This window comes from Cygnus olor, chromosome 16 (genome assembly GCF_009769625.2).
Source record: "Cygnus olor isolate bCygOlo1 chromosome 16, bCygOlo1.pri.v2, whole genome shotgun sequence".
Classification (NCBI taxonomy): Eukaryota; Metazoa; Chordata; class Aves; order Anseriformes; family Anatidae; genus Cygnus; species Cygnus olor.
In genome coordinates this window covers 13,255,938-13,277,811 of record NC_049184.1, presented here as the reverse complement: position 1 = coordinate 13,277,811, position 21,874 = coordinate 13,255,938, and the positions used below count along the sequence as shown (strand labels likewise).

Sequence of the window (21,874 nt, the reverse complement as noted above, 5' to 3'; positions counted from 1 at the left end):
GTATGTTTCATCTTACACTTCAGATAGTTTTCACTCAGAAAACTTCAGCAAGTCATCCACCCATAGTGGATCCACATATATAGCGCTTCTGGATCTTCTGCTTCTTCGCTTTGTGTTCCAGACGATGTTTAGCACCCACCTCTATAACCTCTATATCTAGCCTTACGAAAACTCAGGTATAGCATTGGTTTTATGGTACGTCTTAATCACCAGTTTGTGTATTGGTGGTGAAACATGCTAGCAGTAAGAGGCAGTGTAGTGCAGCTCGTTACAAGCTTGCTTTCTGCTGGATGTGCCTACAGATATTCAGGGTCTAACAGAATTTAACTACAGGCAAAGGTCGGAAGGCTGTTTCACTCAGAAATGAGTAGTTGCATTACGTTTCTTAGGCAATCCAAATCTTCCTCTTTCTGAGGTGTATTTCTATTCAAACTGTATGCTGTTATAGGATTTCTTGAACTGTGCTTCAGAGGAGTGCTCCCTACCTTTGTCCCCCTCAAGTCTGAGGAAAATTGGTTGTTAGACCCTTCCTGATAACATCTGCTCTCACTGTAGCAGATATGGAAGACCAAGAGGGTCCATTTGGTTCTTGGTGAAATTAACCGAAGTTAAATTTCTGCATCCTTCCCAGGAAAGCACATAGCTCTCTGTAGCTAGGGCTGTGGGACTAATTCTTCTGATTACAAAACCTTGCTAGCTGAAAACATCAGATAATAATTTAAAAAAAAAAAAAAATCACTAACTGGTCAATAGTCAAATGCAGATTTGTGAGGAGAAAAAAGACTTTTGGGGAAGTAACTTTGGCTTTTCTAATCAAAACAACTTTATTTCAGGAGTTGTTTCTTGGTGGTTTCCCTAGAAACCCTTGTTTGTGATGTCACAATAAACATGGTAGCGGTAGCCCACTGTAACTCTGATCTCCTGTAAATGATGTTGCTGGTAAACTGAAGTGGAGCAAATCTTGTTTGCTGAGTGGAGGGTGTTTTTTGGCTTATTATGTTACGCTGAATTGTTCCTGTCAGTGCCAAAATGTGGACAGGTGAAATACAACCTAAAGAAATGCTTGTTTTTAAAGTCCTGTGCAATTATAACTTCAATATATGGAGCCTTCACTTGTAATTTGTAAATTTTCTTGTGCATTATGTGTATCTGTCTATGTATTGATGTTAGAAAAAATATTAAATGGCAGTTTTGGATATTGTGAATGGAATAGTTGGTGGGAATTAAATGGCCACAGTCTGAGCAATGATTTTAATATTATTAAATATTATTATAGTATTAAATCTAGAGTTTAGCTAGGAAGTAAATGAGAAGATCTGATAGAAGATCTAATTAAACGCAAGATATGGGTTCTGTTACTTTTTTTTTTTTTTTAAAAAAAAGACTTTGTGAAAGTGGGATTTTTTTGAAGCTTAATCATGAAGTCCAACTCAGGAATCTTTGAAGGTGGTGTCTTTTTTTTCAATTTATTGCATAGCTTGTGAGTAAGATTTTCTACCTTTACAACCAAAATGCAACTCTTTCAAACTCTTCAGACAGTCTTGGAGAAGTGCTCTGTGAAGGATCAAAGGCAAATTTCTTCTAAAAAAAAAAAAAAAGTCAACCTCTGCACATTTTTTAAAATTGCTTTTAAAAAGGCTTTAAAAATAAATGGCTTAAATTTTATACTTGGTAGTTCTCCAGAGGTGTCATTTCACAGACTTCCTTATAGATTGACAACTGGTCTTCATAAACAGGAAGTTATAATGTTAAGTATTTAATATTGCATTTTCTTCTTTGTTTTAACAGCTCAAAAGGAAGAGAAGAGAAATGAAGATAAAGCAACAGAGTTTATAGGGGCATCAAAGAAAGCTATTGCTTCAGCATCTATGGCGGAGAAGCACACATCTTCCCTCACTAAAAATTTTCCTACAAAGAAGTCCCCATCCTTCTCTAGCACATCACTAATTAAGCAGCCACTTAAACCTGCTGGGAGTTTCAAAGGTGTAATTCCCAAGAAACCATGGCCTTCAACAGGCGGCGTTCCTTCAAAACATTCAGCTTTTTCACATGACTCGTCGGGTTCCAAAAAACCAGCTGCATCCAGTTTGGCTGGAGGACTCAAAAGGCCTTCGCCGTCTTCCATTTCTACTGCATCTGGAAGTAGTCAAGCGAAAACACAAGCTAGCCCTATCCAGTCACAGCCCAACTCGCAGATTCGACAAAATATTCGTCGGTCCCTAAAAGAAATTTTATGGAAGAGGTGGGAATTCAAAATACTTATTTTATATAGGAAGCTACAAGTAGAAGTAAAGGGTTAGGCTGCAGAGTTTTGTTTCTTTCTTGCTAAGTGATACTAAGGAATTTAATTTATGCTAGAAATTGCTACAAGTATTTTTAGCATTACAGCTTTATTAAAAATAAAAAATCTGATGTCAAATAATTGGGCATGTGAAAAAGCCTTAAAAAAAAGTCACTATCCCATTTGTAGTGAGAGACAATTAAAGTTGAAGAACTAAATCACAGCATAGAGATGTTTATAGTGCAGGTGACCTGAAGCTGATATCTGGCAATGGTAGTGTTTGGAGATGTAGAGGTTGTACGAAGCGTAGTGTAGGGAATATCACAGTGAAAGGTTGGAAGGGCTTGCTGAGGCAGAGGTTCCTTCTCCTCCCAAAGTTAACAACTGTACTACTTTTTAAAAAAAAAAAAAAAAAAAAGCTGAAACATTGTCCCACAAATATTAAAGCTCTTGTCAGCTGTCAAGACTTAGGCCACTGTGCTCTGGTAGTGTCTCTGAAATCGAAATACTGTTCACAGTGGAGGGTCTAAGATTAAAACTCGAGTGTTTTAGCTCCCTCAGTAGCTCATGACAAAAAAAAAAATAATTACAGTGTCATGAGCAGGAGTATTTGTAAGGGCTGACTTCAGTTCATTAAGGCTGTGTTCCTTGGTCTTCTGTAGACAGTAACAAAAGGTTGCCATAGTTCATGTTTTGAGGTCCTGAGATAGACTTTGGCTTTGAAATGTGTTTTAAGGGAGTCCTCACTGAGTGAATACAAGCCTAGGTTAGCTCCTTCCTCTGAAAAGTTAGTTTTTATGAATGCTGCCTGAAGATTCGTGCCTAACATAAATGCGCATACCCTTTCTTGTTTTTAACAGAGTCAATGATAGTGACGATCTGGTCATGACAGAGAGTGAAGTAGGGAAAGTAGCACTCAATATTGAAAAGGAGATGTTTAATTTGTTTCAAGTTACGGACAACCGATACAAGAGTAAATACCGTAGCATCATGTTCAATCTCAAGGACCCAAAAAATCAGGTTTGGAATTTACTTAAACAGTAAACATACTGAAATGTAGTCTGTTTTTCTTAATAATACATCAAAATCAATCCTCAATATGTAGAGTTTCAAGAGAGAGGCTTATGAATTATGCTATAAAAAATTGTTTTAAAGCCATTTAAATCTTAAATAATCCAGTTGGAATGGAAGTTCAGTTGGATCGCGTGTATTTATTAAGATTGGCCTTTGTAGTGAAATATTTGTTTACTGAATGGCATTCTTAGAAAAAAAACAACTTTGTTTGTCTTCTGTGACGTTCTGTAGTTTATATAGGATACTACTTGTGTACATGATAATTTATCTTTTAAAGAAAAAAGAAGCTGGTGCAGATGGAAATAGTGACTAGAGAACACTTTCTTTTTTTAAATTTCTACTATAGCTATGAAACAGGAGTGGCAGTTCATCTCTTGAAATTCCTGTTCAGTTGAATTGACAGTATATTTTATGGTAATGAGGAAAATTCATACCTCATGATTACTTCTTCATTATTTTCTGGTTGCTGCACCTTCCTAAGTTTTCTTAAGATTAGCTGGCATTTTTAATAGGGAATTAAGAAACCTGAAAGGGTTTTGACAGTTCAACACTGCAAATCGTGTTAGTTACCTGAGCAGATTCTATTCAGCATGGCAACAAAGTGTGTTTTGTTTTTAGGGACTTTTTCATCGTGTTCTTCGTGAGGAAATCTCACTGTCAAAACTAGTGAGAATGAAACCGGAAGAACTTTTATCTAAAGAATTGTCTGTATGGAAAGAGAAACCAGCCAAAGCAGTAAGCAATACAATTTTCCAGTATGTCCTTAGATATGAACTGGCAGTAACTTCACCAGCCTTTACCACCCATATTACATTAATATATTTTCTTCCTAATGAAATATGAATAACGTCCAGTTTCAGTAGGCTTTTTCTCTTCCACTAGCCAATTGATAAGAAAATACAAAATAAAATTATAAAATCAATACACGGACTTCTTACTAAAGTGTTTTTGTTTCTCTCAGATGTTAGAGTCAAGAAACAAATCACACGAGATCAAGAAAACAGCTGTAAAACGGGAACACGTGCCAGATGTAAATATGGAAGATTCTCCCCCAGTGTCTGATTCTGATGTAAGTATTAGCTATTGCTTTAGCATGAAGGTGTCAAGGGAGATAAATGGTAACTAGGGCCTCAAATTTTGTATCAGAAATGCAGGTTGTTTCAACGAACTGTAAGAATATTACCTAGTAGGTGTGCTATGAGCATTTTCCTTTTGGTTTGAAGGAATGCAACAATGTAATATTGGGCATATATTGCATGCACTTCTAAAATATCAGATGATGCTTTTCAGACCTTTGTCTCAGCTTACAGCAAAATCTTAAAACAATTGTTTTCCCAAAAAAAACCTGTAATCAGTATTACAATTCTGTATTCTCAGGAAACATTTAATATGGTAGTATCTACTTCAGAATTGCATGAAATGAAATGAAATGAGGACAAGTAGTATTTGAGAACTCTGACATGATATTCTTAAACAAATGACAAAAGGGGAAGAATATTTCAAAATTCCATCTTTTTATAAGTGCTGCTCAGAGCAGTAGTTCTGCACAGCCTTTAGTATCTTTATAAAGAACTGAAATTAATGGTTTCAAAAGTATTTTTTACGATTGAAATTAGCAATCAACCAGAATGTTTTCTGTGTTTGTTCACTTCTAGGAGCAGCAAGAGTCAACCCGAACTGTACAAAATGTAAATAGCGCTCCTTCTCTAGATGTTTTTAGCAGTATGTTGAAGGATACAACAAATCAACATCGAGCCCATCTTTTTGACCTGAACTGCAAAATCTGTACAGGTATCTACAGTGTTGACCTTGTGTGAAGTAAAAAAAAAAATGTTAAGAGCATTGTTTGCTTACTTGTTTTTCTCTTCAAACCTTGTCATTGTTATATAGTAGTCAAAAACACTTTAAATTTAATTTGTAGGTCAGATTTCAGCGTCTGAAGATGAGCTGCCACTGAAGAAGTCAAAGTTAGCGGCTTCTGTTAAAAAAGCAGAGTCAAAATCTAAACCAGAAGTTCAGCCAAAATATGAAAGTTCTGCACCATCATCATCATCAGAGCCTGCCAAAGAGGCAGTATCTGAAAACACAGAGGAAACTGAAGTTGGACCTGCAGCAGAAGCAGTTTCCCAGTCAAGCTTAGAAAGAACTTATATTCCTACAACTCAAGGCCATAACAACACAGATTCTTCATCTGAAGAACCTTCGACTTTTCCTGCCTCTTGCACTGGTGGAGTTGTCACAACTGTAACAGTTTCTGGTAGAGACCCTAGAACAGCAATGAGCAGCTCCTCTGGTACGATGACGACAGCCCTACGTTCTGGTACTGCATCTGATAAAGTTTCAACAGGGGAAACAAAGCAGGAAATGTCAAAACCAGTTATGACTGTCCCCAAATCAATATTAACAAAACCATCGTCCTCACCAGATCCAAGATACTTAGCTGTTCATCAGTCACCCAATATCAGGTGCGTATATTTAATAGTAAGCTAAGCCACTGAACCTTTAGTCTCGTTATGTTCAAAGTTTGTTTGTCCCCCTCTGCTTCTTACCCCCCACCACCAATAATCAAAAGGCATGTTGAACTTCGAATCCGATAACCTGAACGTTAAATTTTTAATTCATCATCTCCTTGTTTGCCTTCTCTAGCTGGTAAAATTTTCTGGGCATCAGTATGTATTGACAGCAAAAATTAGTCAATGTGTTTTAACAGATAAATAAAACTTACAAGGTATTTGACTTACTACATTTGAATGTACATACAGATTTAAGTGTTTGTGAGAGTTGGTTTAAAGGTACTCCAGACTTTCATCCTGTATTGGATGAAAGTGGAAGACATTAACAAAGCATTTACTAGGGCTTCTGTTATTTACTTGTTTAAAATAAAGTAATTGATCAATAGGAGGAGGGAAGAAAAGAAAAAGAAGGAAGCACTCTTACTGTGGTCTGTAACTTTTCTGTTTGGATTTGTTTTGCAGTGTTGCAGAGCCCCGCTCACCTCAAGACAGCGATACTTCTCTCTTCCTCTCTCGCCTCAACACCATTTGGAAAGGATTTATTAATATGCAGAGTGTGGCCAAATTTGTCACTAAAGCATATCCTGTCTCCGGGTGCTTTGATTATCTTAGTGAGGTTAGCACTGACATGTTTATGCGTTTAGAATATATTGCAGTTCCTGTTGTTAGAAAGGCTGGGGTCACTGTGTATGTTGTTATATTGGAAATGTAACAGTGGAAGATTGCATCCCTTTAGTAATAGGAACAGTAGCCTGAGGGGTGGGGGGGGGAAGCCTTTTAAAAATTCCTCACAAATTTATGAAGAATTCTCATGTCTTTTAATACGTTTATATATATGTTAGTATCTAACATAGAATAATAGCTTTATTTCAAGATCAGTTTTTGAAGAAAAGTTTTAGAGCCAGTGTTTTAAAATAGATGCCTTGTTCTGCTCACAAACAGATCAATCACTGATGTGATCTATTAGAAAAGTTTGGCCTTTTATTAAAAATATCATCCTTTTATTAACTTTAAAAGCAGTTGCATGATATTTTGGGAGGGTGTACATTCAACTAATTGGGTAGTATGACAGCTTGTGATGAAACAACTAAGCTGTTATTTCATTTCTCTGAAGAAGTGCATTTGTTGTGACTGGAGGTTTCAGGCATGTGGTTTAGGTCTTTTATTAGGAGGGTTGGTGGCTCTCTTGTTGCTTTTGCTAAAATGGGTTTCACTGTCATCATGACAGGAAGCTAACTAGAATTCATGTGGGTGCAAAAATTTCAGATAAATTGAAAGTGTGGATACAACCTATACTACATATAACAGCTTCCCTGTAAAAGCAAAGCTAATAAATAAAATCAGCTGATAGGCATACAAAAGTATTTGACCTTCCACTGCTATTTTCGTCAGGCAGTGCCTTTTCTGCTTTGTGTGTACTGCCAGCCTTCCAGTAACAGGCCATAATGAACGCCTTGCATTTTGGAAATAGCCTGTCTGAAATTAGGAATGTATATGTGCAAGTTTACTAAAATATAATACTGCATTATTGCCTAAGCTACTGGGATGGGGCAATCTGCGCTGCTTCAAAACTGTAGCCTCTTTCCTTTTCTTATACTACCATGTAATACTTCTTGTTTAGGATTTACCAGACACGATTCATATTGGTGGGAGGATCTCACCGAAGACAGTCTGGGATTATGTTGGCAAACTCAAATCTTCACTTTCTAAGGTATTTACTTAAAAACCTTTGCAAAACCAGGAAGAAATATACAGCAGCTTTTGATAGTATTTCCTTTTTACTAATTTATGTTGATGTAGATCATACTTAGAAAACTACTGAGACCACTTATTCCTTTGAAATTTTTGATTTATTGAAGAAACAGGTTTGCCTGTTGAGCTGCTGATCATCTTTCCCCTGTGTAGTAGTTAAACATTCATATAACGTATTGTTTTTCAATGATTGAATATAAGCAATCTATTTATTCAGTTACTGAAGATAGAAATTCAATTTTAAAAGACTAGGAAATTATTAGTAAGTGTATGTAATAAGTTTTACTATTAAAACCCCTTTGGAATTAGTAAAAATGAAGCACAGTATGCAAATATAATCATGAAACTAAGAATTTTCCATTTCTTTCATAATTATTTGAATATTCTGAACCTAAAGAGGTATAGCTTGATGCGAGATACATAAATAGTTGGTATTTCTGATGACAAAATTAATTCTGGTTTAATATTACTAATTGAACGACAGTATTTTCTTAAAGATTGAGTATTGCGTTGAAAAAAATAGTTGAGTATTTTTGCCATTTTATTTGCTGATGTGTTACAGGTTGAATTTTTCCACTTTGCTTTTGTATTTCAGGAATTGTGTTTGATTCGTTTCCATCCTGCCACAGAAGAAGAAGAAGTTGCCTATATCTCTCTCTACTCCTATTTTAGCAGTCGTGGTCGTTTTGGTGTTGTAGCTAATAACAACAGACATGTCAAGGATCTCTACCTGATCCCACTGAGTTCTAAGGACCCAATTCCTTCCAAACTCTTGCCCTTTGAGGGACCAGGTAAGCACAAAATTTAGGGGAGGTTAACTGCTAGGTAAAATTACAAAACGAGTAAATCAGAGACCAATTGGTTTTGAATGTTTAATGTAAGCATAATTAAAAAATATAATTTTATAAAAACATTTTAAAAGTATGCATATAGGGAAAAATTGCAAAGTCAATCGTCTCAAGGTGACATGGTCTGAAACTCACATAGCCTTTCCAACAAGATAAATACCTGCTATTAGGAGGATTTGTTTACCCATAAAATGGAGTACATAGAACAGCCACTGTATTGAGACAAACAACCAAACATCAACAAAACAATAAACCAACCCTACTTTCAACAGCCCATAAATCCACCAAGTTTTAGGTCCCTACGAGCCATGTGCTGTCCCCTAAATCACATAGGAGACTCTTATCCCACGGAGCAGTCAAGAAATCTCTGAAGACAAAGGTAATGTTTATGGTTTCACTACATTGTCGTTATCTCATGGTATGTATTATGCTGTGCATGCAGTATGTATGTACACGGGATCTGAAATTTCCTGTGCTACCTGGATCAAGTTCCAGCCAAATCACTGACTTCAGAAAATTGGTTTGCCTGGGAGTAGGCAAATTCCTTTTGCATAGGTGGTATAGGTTGGTATATATTACAATCTTCTATTTTTAGTTAGAATTATCAGCAGTAATGTATGGCTTGAATTTGCTTCATCTTTGTGCGTTGAACATGGAAACAGAAGAAATGAGAATGAATTCAGACATGAAACACCTTTATATTACAAAATTTGAAGTCGTCTTCATCTGAGGATGGAGGAGGTGCATATGCTTAGTTTCCAAATAAGTATCTGTTTTTTTCATATAGAGTAACAGGTTGAGGAGCTGAAGAGCTACAGGTTACAATGAAGGCAATACTTCATTGTTGTAAGGATGGTTTGCAAAATACTAAACAGTGCAAAATAATTACACATTAAAATATATAAGGAGCTGACCTTTCTGAGAAGCTGACTGTCCTCTACTCACCAAATACAAGTTTAGGACTAAACTCAATAAAGCATTCTCAGAGCTGCATCTTCTGTCTGGCCAGGTTTTCACATGTTAATGGCATATGACTTAAAAAACGATAACAAAAAACCACCACCACCAAGCAATGTAATGCTAGGAAAATACTCTTCTTTCCTACATGAAATTGCAAAGGGCACTTGCTTTGTGTTCTTGGACAAGATTTTTCTCATACAGTGAGTCTGCCTTACCCATCCCTGAACAGTGCACAGTCTACGTCATTGTTTTCAGGCTACAGCTAAGAAGGCAGGATTGTTGCTACCTTAAGTCATCATGTAGTCTCTATAAGCTGAATGTGAGCACCTGATAGTCTTTAATTTACTCAATTGTTGAAAAGTAGGCAAAAACTGTTATTCCTGTTTCATAACCAAGAAACAGGAACACTTAAGTGTTAACACTTTTGGCACAGGGATGCAGACAAAGAGTCCTAACCTGTGGGCTAGATTTTCCAGCCAGAATAAATGAAATACCTTCCTTTTTGGACAGTAACACGTAAGAATGAATTTGCCATTGAATTGGCTACATCTGCAGTCTTTTGCTATGCTTTTATATAACCTGCTTTAGAGAAGCATTTAAATGATCTTCGCCTACTTGCATTCTTGTGCAAACATAGGCTGTCCTTGTACATTCTCTTTTATTTTTCTGTGTAGATTGCACTTCAAATGAAACTTTTGTCTTAAATTGGAGGTCTGGCAAAAGTAGACAGACTTAGTATAGAAATCAGGAATGTCAGGCTTGTTTTACAGAGTTTAAATAGGAAAAGTTCTTTCAAAATTGGAGGTAATTGCTCAGAACAAACAGGTATTAAACACTTGCAGGCATTGTCTGTGGAGGCAAATTTTATAAGTCAGATTTTCGAATTGAAATACAAAGTGGATTAAAGCAATAGATGCAAAGTTCCAAAGGTAGAGAGGCTGTACGATCTAAAAGATTAATGGAAGATCCACTTAGACTACACTCTTCTTGGAAACTTCTGTGAAAGCCTTTACCTCATGGCTGTGCTAAGTTGTGTTCATATTCTGAAAACCGTGTCCAGAATATGGGGAAAAAAAATCAGGTAAGCTATTTTTGTGTGTGTGTGTGTTTGTATGTATTAAAACTGCAGCGTAAAAGACTTGTAATCCATACTTGATACTGACATCTGATGGAATTTACTGTTTTTTATACTCAATAAAAATATTTTTTGGAAAGTGGTCATTGTCTCCTTAAATTTGTGTACCTTCAAATAGAGTTTAGCAAGTACTCAAAAAGCATGACAGTGTAAGATGCTTTGATAAATACGACTGGGGGCGGGAGGAGGGAGAGGACAATAAACCCGTCACTCCAGAAATCCTAGTTGGAAGATATTCCAGCTGTATCAACCAGCTCCATCAGGTGCATACGAACTATGAATTTCTCCTGTTTTCTGATGGACTGGATTTGGAACACAACTGAGGACCTGTGATCTGCTGTAGTGCCTAGAAGATCTACAGAACTTTGGCATGGGTGATTTAAAAATAGAGGAACATGAAAGGATATTCACATTTATTTACTTAAACCACCTCAGATATTTATTACCAGATATGTATCTGTGGGATGTTCTGCATTGTTTTTTTCCCTCATAGTTTACTGTGTGTGAATTTACTTGTCTGTTTCACATACACACAACACTATTTAGCACTTTCATCTGTAGATCTCAAAGCACTTTTAAAAAAAAAATTAAAAAGTTTGTATAATCAGTCATAATTGTCATAATTAGGAAGAATCACTTATTGAGGGATTTAGTGGCAGTGTTGGAAATGTAGCAGGTACCATACATACTTAAAATAGAAGAATTTTAATTTTAAAAAGTGTATCAGCAGAGGGCATGCCACAGTATCTTTTCTATTAATTTAAACTTGAAAGTGTTGTTAAGTATGAAGGCATGAAATCTCTTCAAGCTATTTAGAGTACTCAGCCACTACCAGTATGAAAAGCAGCAGAAGTAGAACAACTGATTTTTGATGCCAGCCACTCCCATTCAGCAAACGTACCTTAATGTGCGGCAGTGTTACAGTGGTGGGAGTGATCTCTATCACTGAATCAAGATACACTGACCTGATGATAGCTTTCAATCACGCTTTCACAATTAACTGGGACAAGTATTTAAATGGTGTATTGATAATGATTACAGAATCGCTTGTATTGGTCTCTGCAGTTAAAAATATGGCATAGGTATGGCATAGGTCCGTTCCCCAAGTTTTGCCATTGCCAAGTTTTGCCATTTGCCATACAGCAAAATTGATTTAAGGAAAAAAAAAAAACTTATTTAAGGAAAAAAAAATATTAATCCCATACTAATATGTAGTATATCTTGTTTTAATAGATTTAATTACGGGATGTAACTCGATAAAACCATCATGTGGTCTTCAAATACAGAATGGATTTAAAAATATTTTGTAAATAATTTAGCACCGAAAGCTACTAACATAGCTTGCAGCACTTAAAATGCTTGCTTGTGAAAGATAGTTATTGAGCAATAGCTGGAGACTGCAGCCAACATTTTCATTTCATTATTACCTAAAATTAGGCACTTAACCTATTTATGGATTTTGAAACCTATTTACGGATATGGAAATAGAATGGGACTGAGCTTTGAAGTGCTGGTCTAGCTGTATGTTTCCATCCAAAAGAAGCACTTACTGTGTGATCACTTTGGATTGAATGAATTTAGAAACTGGGTTAGGCATCTGTTGAAAATTACAGTATCAAAATGTAAAATTTTAATGGATTTCTTCTCTGACCAAACTAAACAGATTCAGTTATAACCATTGTTAATTTACCATTGGAATTTATCTTGAATGTGCGTTGAAGTTTTACCCTGTTTTTATTAGTGATGATCTCTGTTTCTTACAGGGATTCAGAACTGATTTTTTCTTTATTTTTTTATTTTTTCTGTTAATATTAGATACACAGCCCAATGGATTTTTGAAACCTGCTCATTTCAATTATTCAGTGTTTGAGATGCATGTTGTGACTAGTTGTATAAATCACAGGTCTCTGCGTAAGAGTAGATAACCAATACGTTAATGACAGAAGAACAATGAATGCTTACTAGGAGTCTTTGGGTGAACACAGATTTGTGAGATATCTGCAGCGGTCGATGATGACCAAATGTGGAGTCATTACTCACATGCTGATAAAGAAAAAACGTAAAGCAAAGTCACTCAGAGTGAATCATAGCTGACTATTGAGCCTATTTAGACTGTATACAGTGAATAATTTCCTTCCCAAGTAAGTTGTCTTTTGAAGTTTGCCCTGATGTTATGTATTAATGTAACTTCATCTGGGGTAGTAAACTATCGTGATCAGAACTGCTAGGATTGCTTTTAGGCAGTGGGTTGAAATGAATTTTTAATTGGGTGAATCAAGGATTTATGTGATCCTTTCCAAATAATCTTAGGTTCACCGAAGATAATTACCTGTTTAGTTCCTGTCCTGCCTCCTTTCGTTGTACATCTTTTCATCCCTGCCCTCTCGCAAGGGCAATTTGTATATGCGCTAAATTACAAGCAAATCTAATTTTTGGTTAATATAGCTAGTTCATTTTCTTCATGCATTTATAATTTCTGTGTTTATATGTATATTTCTAACCATGGAAGAAAGTGAAAATTGGCAACACAGAATACTGAAATACTATATCTGGAGGAAAAAAACTTGGCACTGAGTTTTAAATGTACAAGTAGGAAATAGTATGTGCTACAAAATGAAAAATAAAAATTTATTTAAATCAGCATGTCCAGCATCTTCTCAGCTACAGAACTATGTAAAATTCAAATACTGAACTGTGAAATAATCTGTAGTCAACTGTAGAACTAGAATGCATTCATTCAAATTTCATTATTATTATTTCTCAAAATACTTAAAATGAGAGCCGTTTCTGATAGGAAACCTCAAGTAAATTTTACATTGGCCTCAATTTTTTCTGTCTTTTTGCAAAGACTTTCTAGTGAGTAACCAGATTTTGCTGGTCTCTCCATTATGTGGCTAAAACAGACTCACTATACTATTACCAGTCACAATCAGAAGAACACAGAATTTCAGAATTTATCAAGTTACTGCTTAATGAAATATTTATGCTTAATGAAACTTTGTTGAAGTAGAAGTTGTCTTATCTGGTTATAATGCTTGGGCTTTTCCTTGGCATCAGGTCAGCCAAGTTTTCATCTTGTACTTACGTAGGCTCCAACTGAACTTAGTTTAAGCTGTAAGAATGATGGTATCCTCTTGCTGAGAAAGCCTCACATTTAACTTAATAAATAGGCTTACCTCATTTAATTCTTTCTCAGCGTACATGAATATAATGTCAGCTATGTCTCTCTATAAAGAGATCTGATGTGATTTTCTCACTAGATAGTAAATTTAGGAGTCCCCTTAAAACTTTGAATTCAGTTGTTTCAGCAAAGGTTCATATTTATGACTGTTAATGGCAAATAGAATTTATCTGCAACTATGGGGTTTAGTTTTTTGGTTTGTTTTTTTTTCTGTTAACAAGAAGTTTTCAGTGGCAATAATTAGTTATTTATAAATTGTTCCTTAATGAGCTGTTGGTTTTGTTTAGTAAGAAAACAAAGATATACATAAATTCATATGTTATACTTCTTTGAAACTCTTACTTACAGGGTCATGAATAGTAGGGACAGTGTAGGTTTTAGAGTCCTCATCATTTAACCACAGTAAATCTGTTACTTTGCCATTAGTTTTGTTTCTATATTCCTGGTTCCTAGCTGTATTCAAATAATAATGTGGCCCCCAAATGAGGATCTCAAGTCACTAAATCCAGAAGTTAAAATCCTCTCTTTATATGTTTTTTCTACGTTTGCCACCAACTGTATGTTAAAGGATTTATTCCCTGCTCTTTATTCTGGTTTTATTTGTCTTCCACAAGTGCCTGTGGGAAATGTGAATGTAAAAGGAAGGAATACAGTAATGTGAAACAGACCTTCGGATGTTTGCATTTTTCCTCTTTATGAGAAACTTTCTGGTCATTTTTTGGAAATGCTTCTCCAAGGATTCGAGCTTGAAGCTTTCACAATGGTGCAATTCTGCTCACAATGCTTCTTACTTATAGAAGGGTCTGTGGCATCACACTCCATTCTACAACAGTGTTAAAAGTCACCTTGATAGAATGGTGTAAATGTCGGTCTTTTAGCACAGATTAGAATAGAAATGTAATTATGAAGTCTAACAATGCCGTGTGCTTTCCTTGTAACAGAAAGTGAAGTATTTTTTGTTGTTGTTGTTTGTTTTTTTTAATAGCATTATTTTTTTTTTCCTCTTTATTTCTGGTTCTTAAATTCCAACTTAGCCCTACAGAAAGTTAGATTGCTTGTCCAGGTTTTCTCACTTATCAATATCTCTATGTATATAACATATTTGCAAAGTAATTTGAAAGGAAATATTTGACTGGAGGGGGAGTAGACAATAATAAGAAGAAAGTAATAATACAAAAATAGGAAAACTTGTTTAATTTTTGAACATTAGAGACATTTGCAAGGACACCTTTCAGTAATCATACCTCTTACTGCAGTATGAAAAAATATCAAGGAAAGAATTAAAACATTTTTAGTTACTGTATACAAGTGTATATAAATAGTAAATAAATATAGATACATATGCTTATGGGCTAATGAAACTGCCAATAGGTCATTGCATGAAATTTAGAAGAACTGTTACTGTTGTGACTTTCATAGCTGCCATTATATAAAATGATAAGTTTCTATTGAAAGCGCAGATAAAAATAGTAGTTTTTTTACATGTACAATCTTTGTGTTCCCTTTCAGGTCTCGAGTCTTCACGTCCGAATTTAATTCTTGGATTGGTTATCTGTCAGAAAGGGAAGCGTCTTGCTACTAGCATGGATACAGACAAAATAGAGGAAAAGCGCAGCCGAATTCAAGTGCAAGAGGAAACAGAAACATCACTGTACTCTAAGGGGCCAGTAGCTTCTTCACAAGAAAAGAAAACTCTGAAATACACATTGTATTCGGGAGATTCAGCTGTAAGTACAACACCACCTGGATCTCCTCCACCTCCACCCCCACTTCCCGTTCCAGAAACCTCATCAGTTACACCTTCAGTATTAAAAATACTGTCCTCGATTAAAAGTGGAACCACAAGTGCTGTAACGCCACCAGTTTCAGCTACTGCTTCTGCAAGTACTACTGCTACACATTCTTCATCCTCAAAAACTGCCACACCTCTTGAGCACATCCTCCAGACACTTTTTGGAAAAAAGAAGACTTTTGAACCTCTTGCTAAAGACTCTGAAACTGTCCAGTCTTCAAATCAGGAAGCTCAAGCAGCTGTTGATGGAGGTGTTTCAGCTGTTCCTTTGCTAGATCCCATTGTACAACAGTTTGGACAGATGTCAAAAGACAAAGCTATAGAAGATGAGGAGGATGACAGGCCGTATGATCCCGAAGAAGAATATGATCCAGAGAAAGCTTTTGAAATGCAGACTGGTGAAAGCGAAAAACTATATAGTGTGGAAAAGCCCAGTAATGCAGCAGAACTAGAGGATGAGGCCTATGATCCAGAAGATGAAACTATCTTGGAAGAAGCAAAAGTTACTGTTGATGATTTACCTAACAAAATGTATACAGACACTAAAAACACTTCTATGGAAACATCTGCTTCATATGTGCCTGATTTATCTGCATCTTCATCCTTGGTAGAACAGCAAAAAATGTTAGAAGAATTAAACAAGCAAATAGAAGAGCAGAAACGACAGCTAGAGGAGCAAGAAGAAGCCCTCAGACAACAAAGAGCAGCTGTTGGTGTTTCAATGGCTCATTTTTCAGTATCTGATGCTCTAATGTCACCACCACCAAAATCTTCCCTAATGAAGACCGAATTGTTCCATCAGGACCAACAAGCTGCGCAAAAAGTAGATTTACCTTCGTCTTCAAATCAGCAAGCACAACTTTTAAACCAGAGCTGTGACCCACGGCAGAATAGAGATCCTCGACAAGCTAGAAGAATGGCAACAGAAACTAATGACAGCACTGACTCTCGAATAAAGCCACAGGCAGCACAGAATGAGATATCCACAAGAGAAATTTCTCAAGCAAGTTTTCCAAATGCTTTGCAGACTTCGCTTGGTAAGGAAGATAAAACCTTAATTTCTGCTACTCAGCTTAGTTACAGTGGTGATAATTGGGTTTCAAGTGAAAAGGCTTCTACAGTGTTGCAGAAAGAGGCACCTAGTAGCAAATTTGAAAACACTGCTCAAGTTAATTTGGAAAATGTGAGTCAAACAGTTTCTGGAGAACCTTCTACATCCAAACCTTTACGTAAAGTGCTGCTTCCGACACCTCCAAGTACATCTTTTCAGCCTAATTTCTCCACATCTAACGACAGTCAGTCTTTGCAAGATATGCATAAAGTATCCTGGTCAAATGAGGCAAATACAATGTTTACTTCTCAGGAAAAGGCAGCTGGTCACTTTGAACCAGACAGGGGTCTTTCTGCGGTGCAATATGAAGATCAAAGAAACCCTCAGTCTCATCAATTTGTAGAACAAACTGAATCTCCATCAGTTCAGAGTGAGGGTGGACCTCTCCCACAGCACTTTGAGGAAAACCGAGCTGGAGGTCCATTTTCTTTGTCTGGGCAGAAAGGAGGACCTCCAACACTGATGCTCAATGCACCCGGAGGACCTCATGGACCTAATTTTAGAGGACCAGCGCCACAGTTCTCAGAAGAGCATGGTTCTCCAAATAACGATGGACAAAGAGGACCTGCCCCTGGAAGATTTGGAGGTCAGAAGGGTCCCATTCCTTCCTTATTTTCTACACAGCATGGACCACCACCTCTGTTTGGTGATAATAGGGGCCCTGCTCCGTCTTATCACGGTGTTCCAAGAGGAATGTCACCATCTCAGTTTGAAGATCGTAGGGAACCTCACATGGAACAAAGGGAATTTTCAGATTCCCAATATAATGAGATGATCAGGCCTCCAGGACAGTTTGAAGGACCTGATCAACCTCAGTTTATGGGAAACAGAGGACCTTCGCCTTTTCCTTTTGGAGGTCAAAGACGACCTGCACCAGCTCAGTTTAAAGGACAGAGAGGAGGTCCGCAGTTCGGAGGGCCTAGAGGTCCAGCCCCTAGTCATTTTGGGGGACCAAGAGGGCCTCACCCAAATCAATTTGAAGGGCAAAGAGGTCCAGCTCCAAATCATATACCTGGCCCACGAGGACTTTTGCCACAGCCATTTGAAGAACGGAGAGGAGGGAGTCCACCACCCAGGTTTGCCAACCAGAGAGGTCCAGCACCACTTCAGTTTGGAGGACCAAGAGGCGCCACACCTGCAATGTTTCCAGAACAAAATGAACCTCCCCCTTCCAGATTTCATTTCCAAGGTCAGTCACCACAAAATATGAAGCCAACCCCAAGACCACTCCTGGACCTTCCAAGTCATCCACCAGCCCACAGAAAGGAGATGTGGGAGGAAGCTGGGCCGTCTGCACCTCTTTCTGGTATTTCTGGACAAGGGCCTGAGTCAGAAGGACAGTGGTCAGGATCTGACTTCCGAGAAGGCAAAAATCTTGAATTTAGAGGCCAGACATTTGAAGGGAGACAGAGAGAGAGATATGAAGGAGGAAATAAAGACAAGGTTTTAGATCAGCCAGAGCCTCAGCAAGCAGATAATCGACAAAGTAGACCCTTTGAGGAAAGACGAAGGGATCGAGAACATGGCAGACCTTGGGAAAGAGACCGTGGCAGAAACTGGAACAGAGACAGGGACTGGGAGAGACACAGAGACAAAGAATGGGATAAAAACAGAGACAGAAACCAAAACAAAGATAGAGAGAAAGACTCAGAGCGAGGTAAAGACTGGGAAAGAAACAGAGACCGAGAGAGAGCAAGAACCAGAGAGAGAGAATCCTACAGGAGACGTGACAGAGAACGATCAAGAAGCAGAGACAGAGATCGTGACAGAGACCGAGACCGGGATCGAAGCAGGGAAAAAGAAAGAGATCGAGACAGAGATCGAGATCGTGAAAGAGGGAAAGATCGGAAAGATCGGAGTAAAAGTAGGGAGATCGGTAAAGAGATGAAGCCAGAAACACCTAAAGAAAGTCAGAAACCAACAGAAGCAGAAGCTTCATCTTCCACTAATCAGTCATAGAACTATAATTGCTATTATATTTCCCGTAAATAATATACAACACTGCAAGGACTGAGTCAATGTCTTCTGTATATACTGTATATTCTCACCTTTACAAAAATGCTGTTGTAAATCTAGCCTTACAAAATGTACTGACAAATTAGCAATTTTTGAACAACTGTGAATGAAAATATTCAAATAGGTAAAAGGCAAGAACATACTGGACTTTCACTTGCTGCATTTTGTGCATAATGTTTTTCTTAAAAAACTTCACAGCGTTACCTGTTCTGAAATTTTGTTTTTTCTACTTGCATCTTTATCTTAAAATTTCCATTACAGTACAGAAATGGAAAAAGTCTAAGAAGAGCATATTGCTTTTTAAAATTATAAAGTTATGTTTTCCAGTAACTTGAATTGTAATTTTATAAGAGAATTTAATCAAGACCTTAGGAGCCATACCTTTACATCTCATGTATGTGATATTTTGGTGTCAAAGTTGTTCCTACAGCACACGCTTTAAAAAAGGAGTCAAATATTGCTGTCTTGTTTATTTTACAATGGAAGGGTCATGCGTATTTCGGAAAAGGCTGCCGAAGAACAGTGTTATTAATTATTGGATGGAGGATTTGAAAATGGAATGTTATAAGCTTAAAGTGCACTATCTTCCTTTTTATATACAGTTATTTTGTGTTTTGAAATCCATCTGTTAAGTGTACAACAAAGAAACAAGCCGTACTTAGTTTTTCATGAGGATGAGGGGTTTTTAATTTCACATTTTTACAAACCTGCAATTAAAGAGTATATAAAAGTTGCACCTTTATAACCAGCAAAAAAATTTAAAAAATCAGATATTTATTGGCAAAGAGCTAAGACTACGAATTAATTGGTATACCAAAGGAAAGAAAAAGAAGTTTATTAAATAGGCCATTAAATCTATTTATTTGATTGAAATGAATTACATGGAGCATTTCTTGGGTTTTGTTTTGGCAGAACTTCAGTGGAGATTTAAGAAATGTCTCCATTTTTCTGTACTTTCCACTCTAAAAGTGTTTTGCTCCTGAAAAAAAAAAAAAAAGTGTCACTGTTGTCAGACCCTGCTTATGCTGGTAGTGTATATAAGACTGTCCACTGAAAAAGGTATAAAACTGCATTAAGCTTGAAAATAAGATCGGTAATACTTAATGTTGTGATTCAAGAGGGAAATTTTTCACTGTGAAATACATTACACTGCTACTTTTCATGTATTCTTCAAGTATGTAACTCTAAAGAATGAAATAAAGACCCTGCTGGTTTACATTTTGACCATGTAAATTAACAGTTGCATAAGTATTTTGATATTTTTATAAAATAGTTTTGCAAATGTAAAATTAGATTCCTATAAACATTTGCATCTTGAAGTCTACATTACAAGTAGCATGTATGTCATGTATCTCACTACAGATTTTACAGTTCACATTGGTGCATCTTACAAGTCCTTATACATCAAGGATTTGCTGGTTGAAATGATCGTCTGTATTCTGAACCTGTAGACAAAATGTTAAAATGCAAAGAGGCGGTATTAAATGCAAACATCTACTATGGTGTAAGATTTTTCTTAATGAGATGTTTCTAATTTAAAGACATACATAAAAGTATGCAAAAAGCAAGTGTGTTTGTTTAGGTTTACTTGATAGAAATTTCTGTAAATTGTATTTTATATGACAAAATATATCACTGTACATTAAAATATGGGACTTCACAGGTTTTTGTTACTATAAGTAGAATAAACATCTACAGTGAAATGTTGTCCATTTCTTAAACCTGTACGTGTATATTATTTTCTGACTAGCTACTTATCAACATGCCACCACAAGAGGCTGATGGCACACAAGTTTCATTTCCATCTGTTTAACAAAAGATATTTTTCAGGACGGCACCACTACCAACTGATATTTACTTGTAGGTGTTCTGAAAAACATGTGAAAGTCTGTTCTTGTGATTTTTCTCTCAGTTCTAACACATGCCCTAATTTATTCTGAAGATTTTGTTACTTGAATTACTTTCAGATTTTACACCAAAAAGATCTGGAGAAAAGAATAATTAAGTAATTCAGTTTGTCTTTGAACTATGGAAATACTAGATTCCCAGACCTTTCATTGTTGCGAAATAGATGGGTGAAAGTTTTCTTTTTTCCTTATAGGAAACACTCCTTGATCACAGATCTGCATGGAGAATCTGTTCACAATTAAGAAACAGTAAAGGCACCTCGCTTATTTTCATTGCATGATGTGGTAATACCACTTTACAAATCCAGAAGACTGGAAAGGGGCTTTTGAGTCAGTTTCTGCCAAAGAACTTTTTACACACAGGTGAATTACGAAGGCGTTTACAATTTAGGAATGAGGAGCTATGTATGCTTCAACCTCCACTGTACCTGCGTGTAGCAGTCTCCTGCCCCCAGTGCTGCGGAGAAGTGCTCCTCCGGGGAAAAAATGGCAGAGAGGGAGGAGAGAGCATCCTGCAACAATGAAACAAAACACAGGTGTTAATTTCAAAACATCATGGCTTTTTTTCCTCCCACACTTTCCCCTCCTGATGGCTGGTGCGAGGGTGGGTGGCTGAAGCAGCCCCAGGGCCGTATGTGTAGCCCCGGCTGGGGCCGCTGAGCCTCCGCTACAGCTTTGGTTTTTTTATTTTTACTTTAGATTTAGGTACCGGGAGCGGCTGAGGCCACACAGCCTCCGAAATTAGCGAGCCTCGTTAGGCTCAGCAGCTGAGCTCAGCCGCCTGCTCTGCGGCTATGGTTCTCTCAGTGAAGACTTTTCTCTGACGTTCTCAGACCCGTGTTAGGGGATACATTCCTGCCGTGTTCGCATCGAATGGGGAGGCCTGACGCGGAAAAACAAACTTAAAACCTTTGCAGCCTTTCCTCCCCTCTGCACTCCCCTGCCTTCCCCTCGGCGTTCCCTCACGGACCGCGCTCTCCGCGCCCACCCCGCCGGTTTCTCCACAGCCTAAACCGAGACAAAACGCAAAGCCCCCGAGGCCGGGACCAGAAAGGAGAGCTCAGTACCCATCCCTGCGGGACTCCGAGCCCGTCGGTGCCCCGCAGGACGGCGAGGGGCTCAACCACCGCCTCAGGGCGTTTGGCGGCGCCGTCTCAGGGCGCAGGCGCCGGGCGGGCGGCGGTTGGGGGCGGTTGGCGGCGGCTCAGTGGGCGTCCGGGCGGGGTTGGCGCTGCCCGGGGGGAGTCTTTGCTCCTCTGAGCGCTAGGGTGGGCTGAGGGGGCCGTGGGGACCTTGCTCGACCG

At 37.6% G+C, this 21,874-nt stretch overlaps 1 protein-coding gene and 1 long non-coding RNA gene across 8 annotated transcripts in view; one reads left to right on the top strand and one right to left on the bottom strand.

The window, feature by feature from the left end:
* The window catches only part of DIDO1 (death inducer-obliterator 1), a 58,028-nt gene extending 37,662 nt beyond the window's left edge, over window positions 1-20,366 (top strand). For all 6 annotated transcript variants that reach the window (XM_040575870.1, XM_040575868.1, XM_040575874.1 and 3 more), the window contains 10 exons: window positions 1,789-2,242; window positions 3,142-3,301; window positions 3,974-4,090; window positions 4,317-4,424; window positions 5,011-5,146; window positions 5,277-5,820; window positions 6,331-6,484; window positions 7,490-7,579; window positions 8,216-8,411; window positions 15,254-20,366. In XM_040575870.1, coding sequence (XP_040431804.1) covers window positions 1,789-2,242; window positions 3,142-3,301; window positions 3,974-4,090; window positions 4,317-4,424; window positions 5,011-5,146; window positions 5,277-5,820; window positions 6,331-6,484; window positions 7,490-7,579; window positions 8,216-8,411; window positions 15,254-18,606 — 5,312 coding nt within the window. In that variant the 3' untranslated portion in view covers window positions 18,607-20,366. The remainder of the gene's footprint in view (window positions 1-1,788; window positions 2,243-3,141; window positions 3,302-3,973; window positions 4,091-4,316; window positions 4,425-5,010; window positions 5,147-5,276; window positions 5,821-6,330; window positions 6,485-7,489; window positions 7,580-8,215; window positions 8,412-15,253) is intronic.
* Window positions 19,556-21,741, bottom strand: LOC121079035. 2 transcript variants are annotated; one of them, XR_005824833.1, is made up of 3 exons: window positions 21,280-21,741; window positions 20,999-21,082; window positions 19,556-19,642 (listed from the first exon to the last, which is right to left on the bottom strand). It is a non-coding gene; the product is annotated as an uncharacterized LOC121079035 (long non-coding RNA). The 2 variants fall into 2 exon arrangements; XR_005824834.1 differs by lacking the exon at window positions 19,556-19,642 and adding an exon at window positions 20,035-20,108 and having other exon boundaries at window positions 21,280-21,735.
* Window positions 21,742-21,874: the final 133 nt, after the last annotated feature.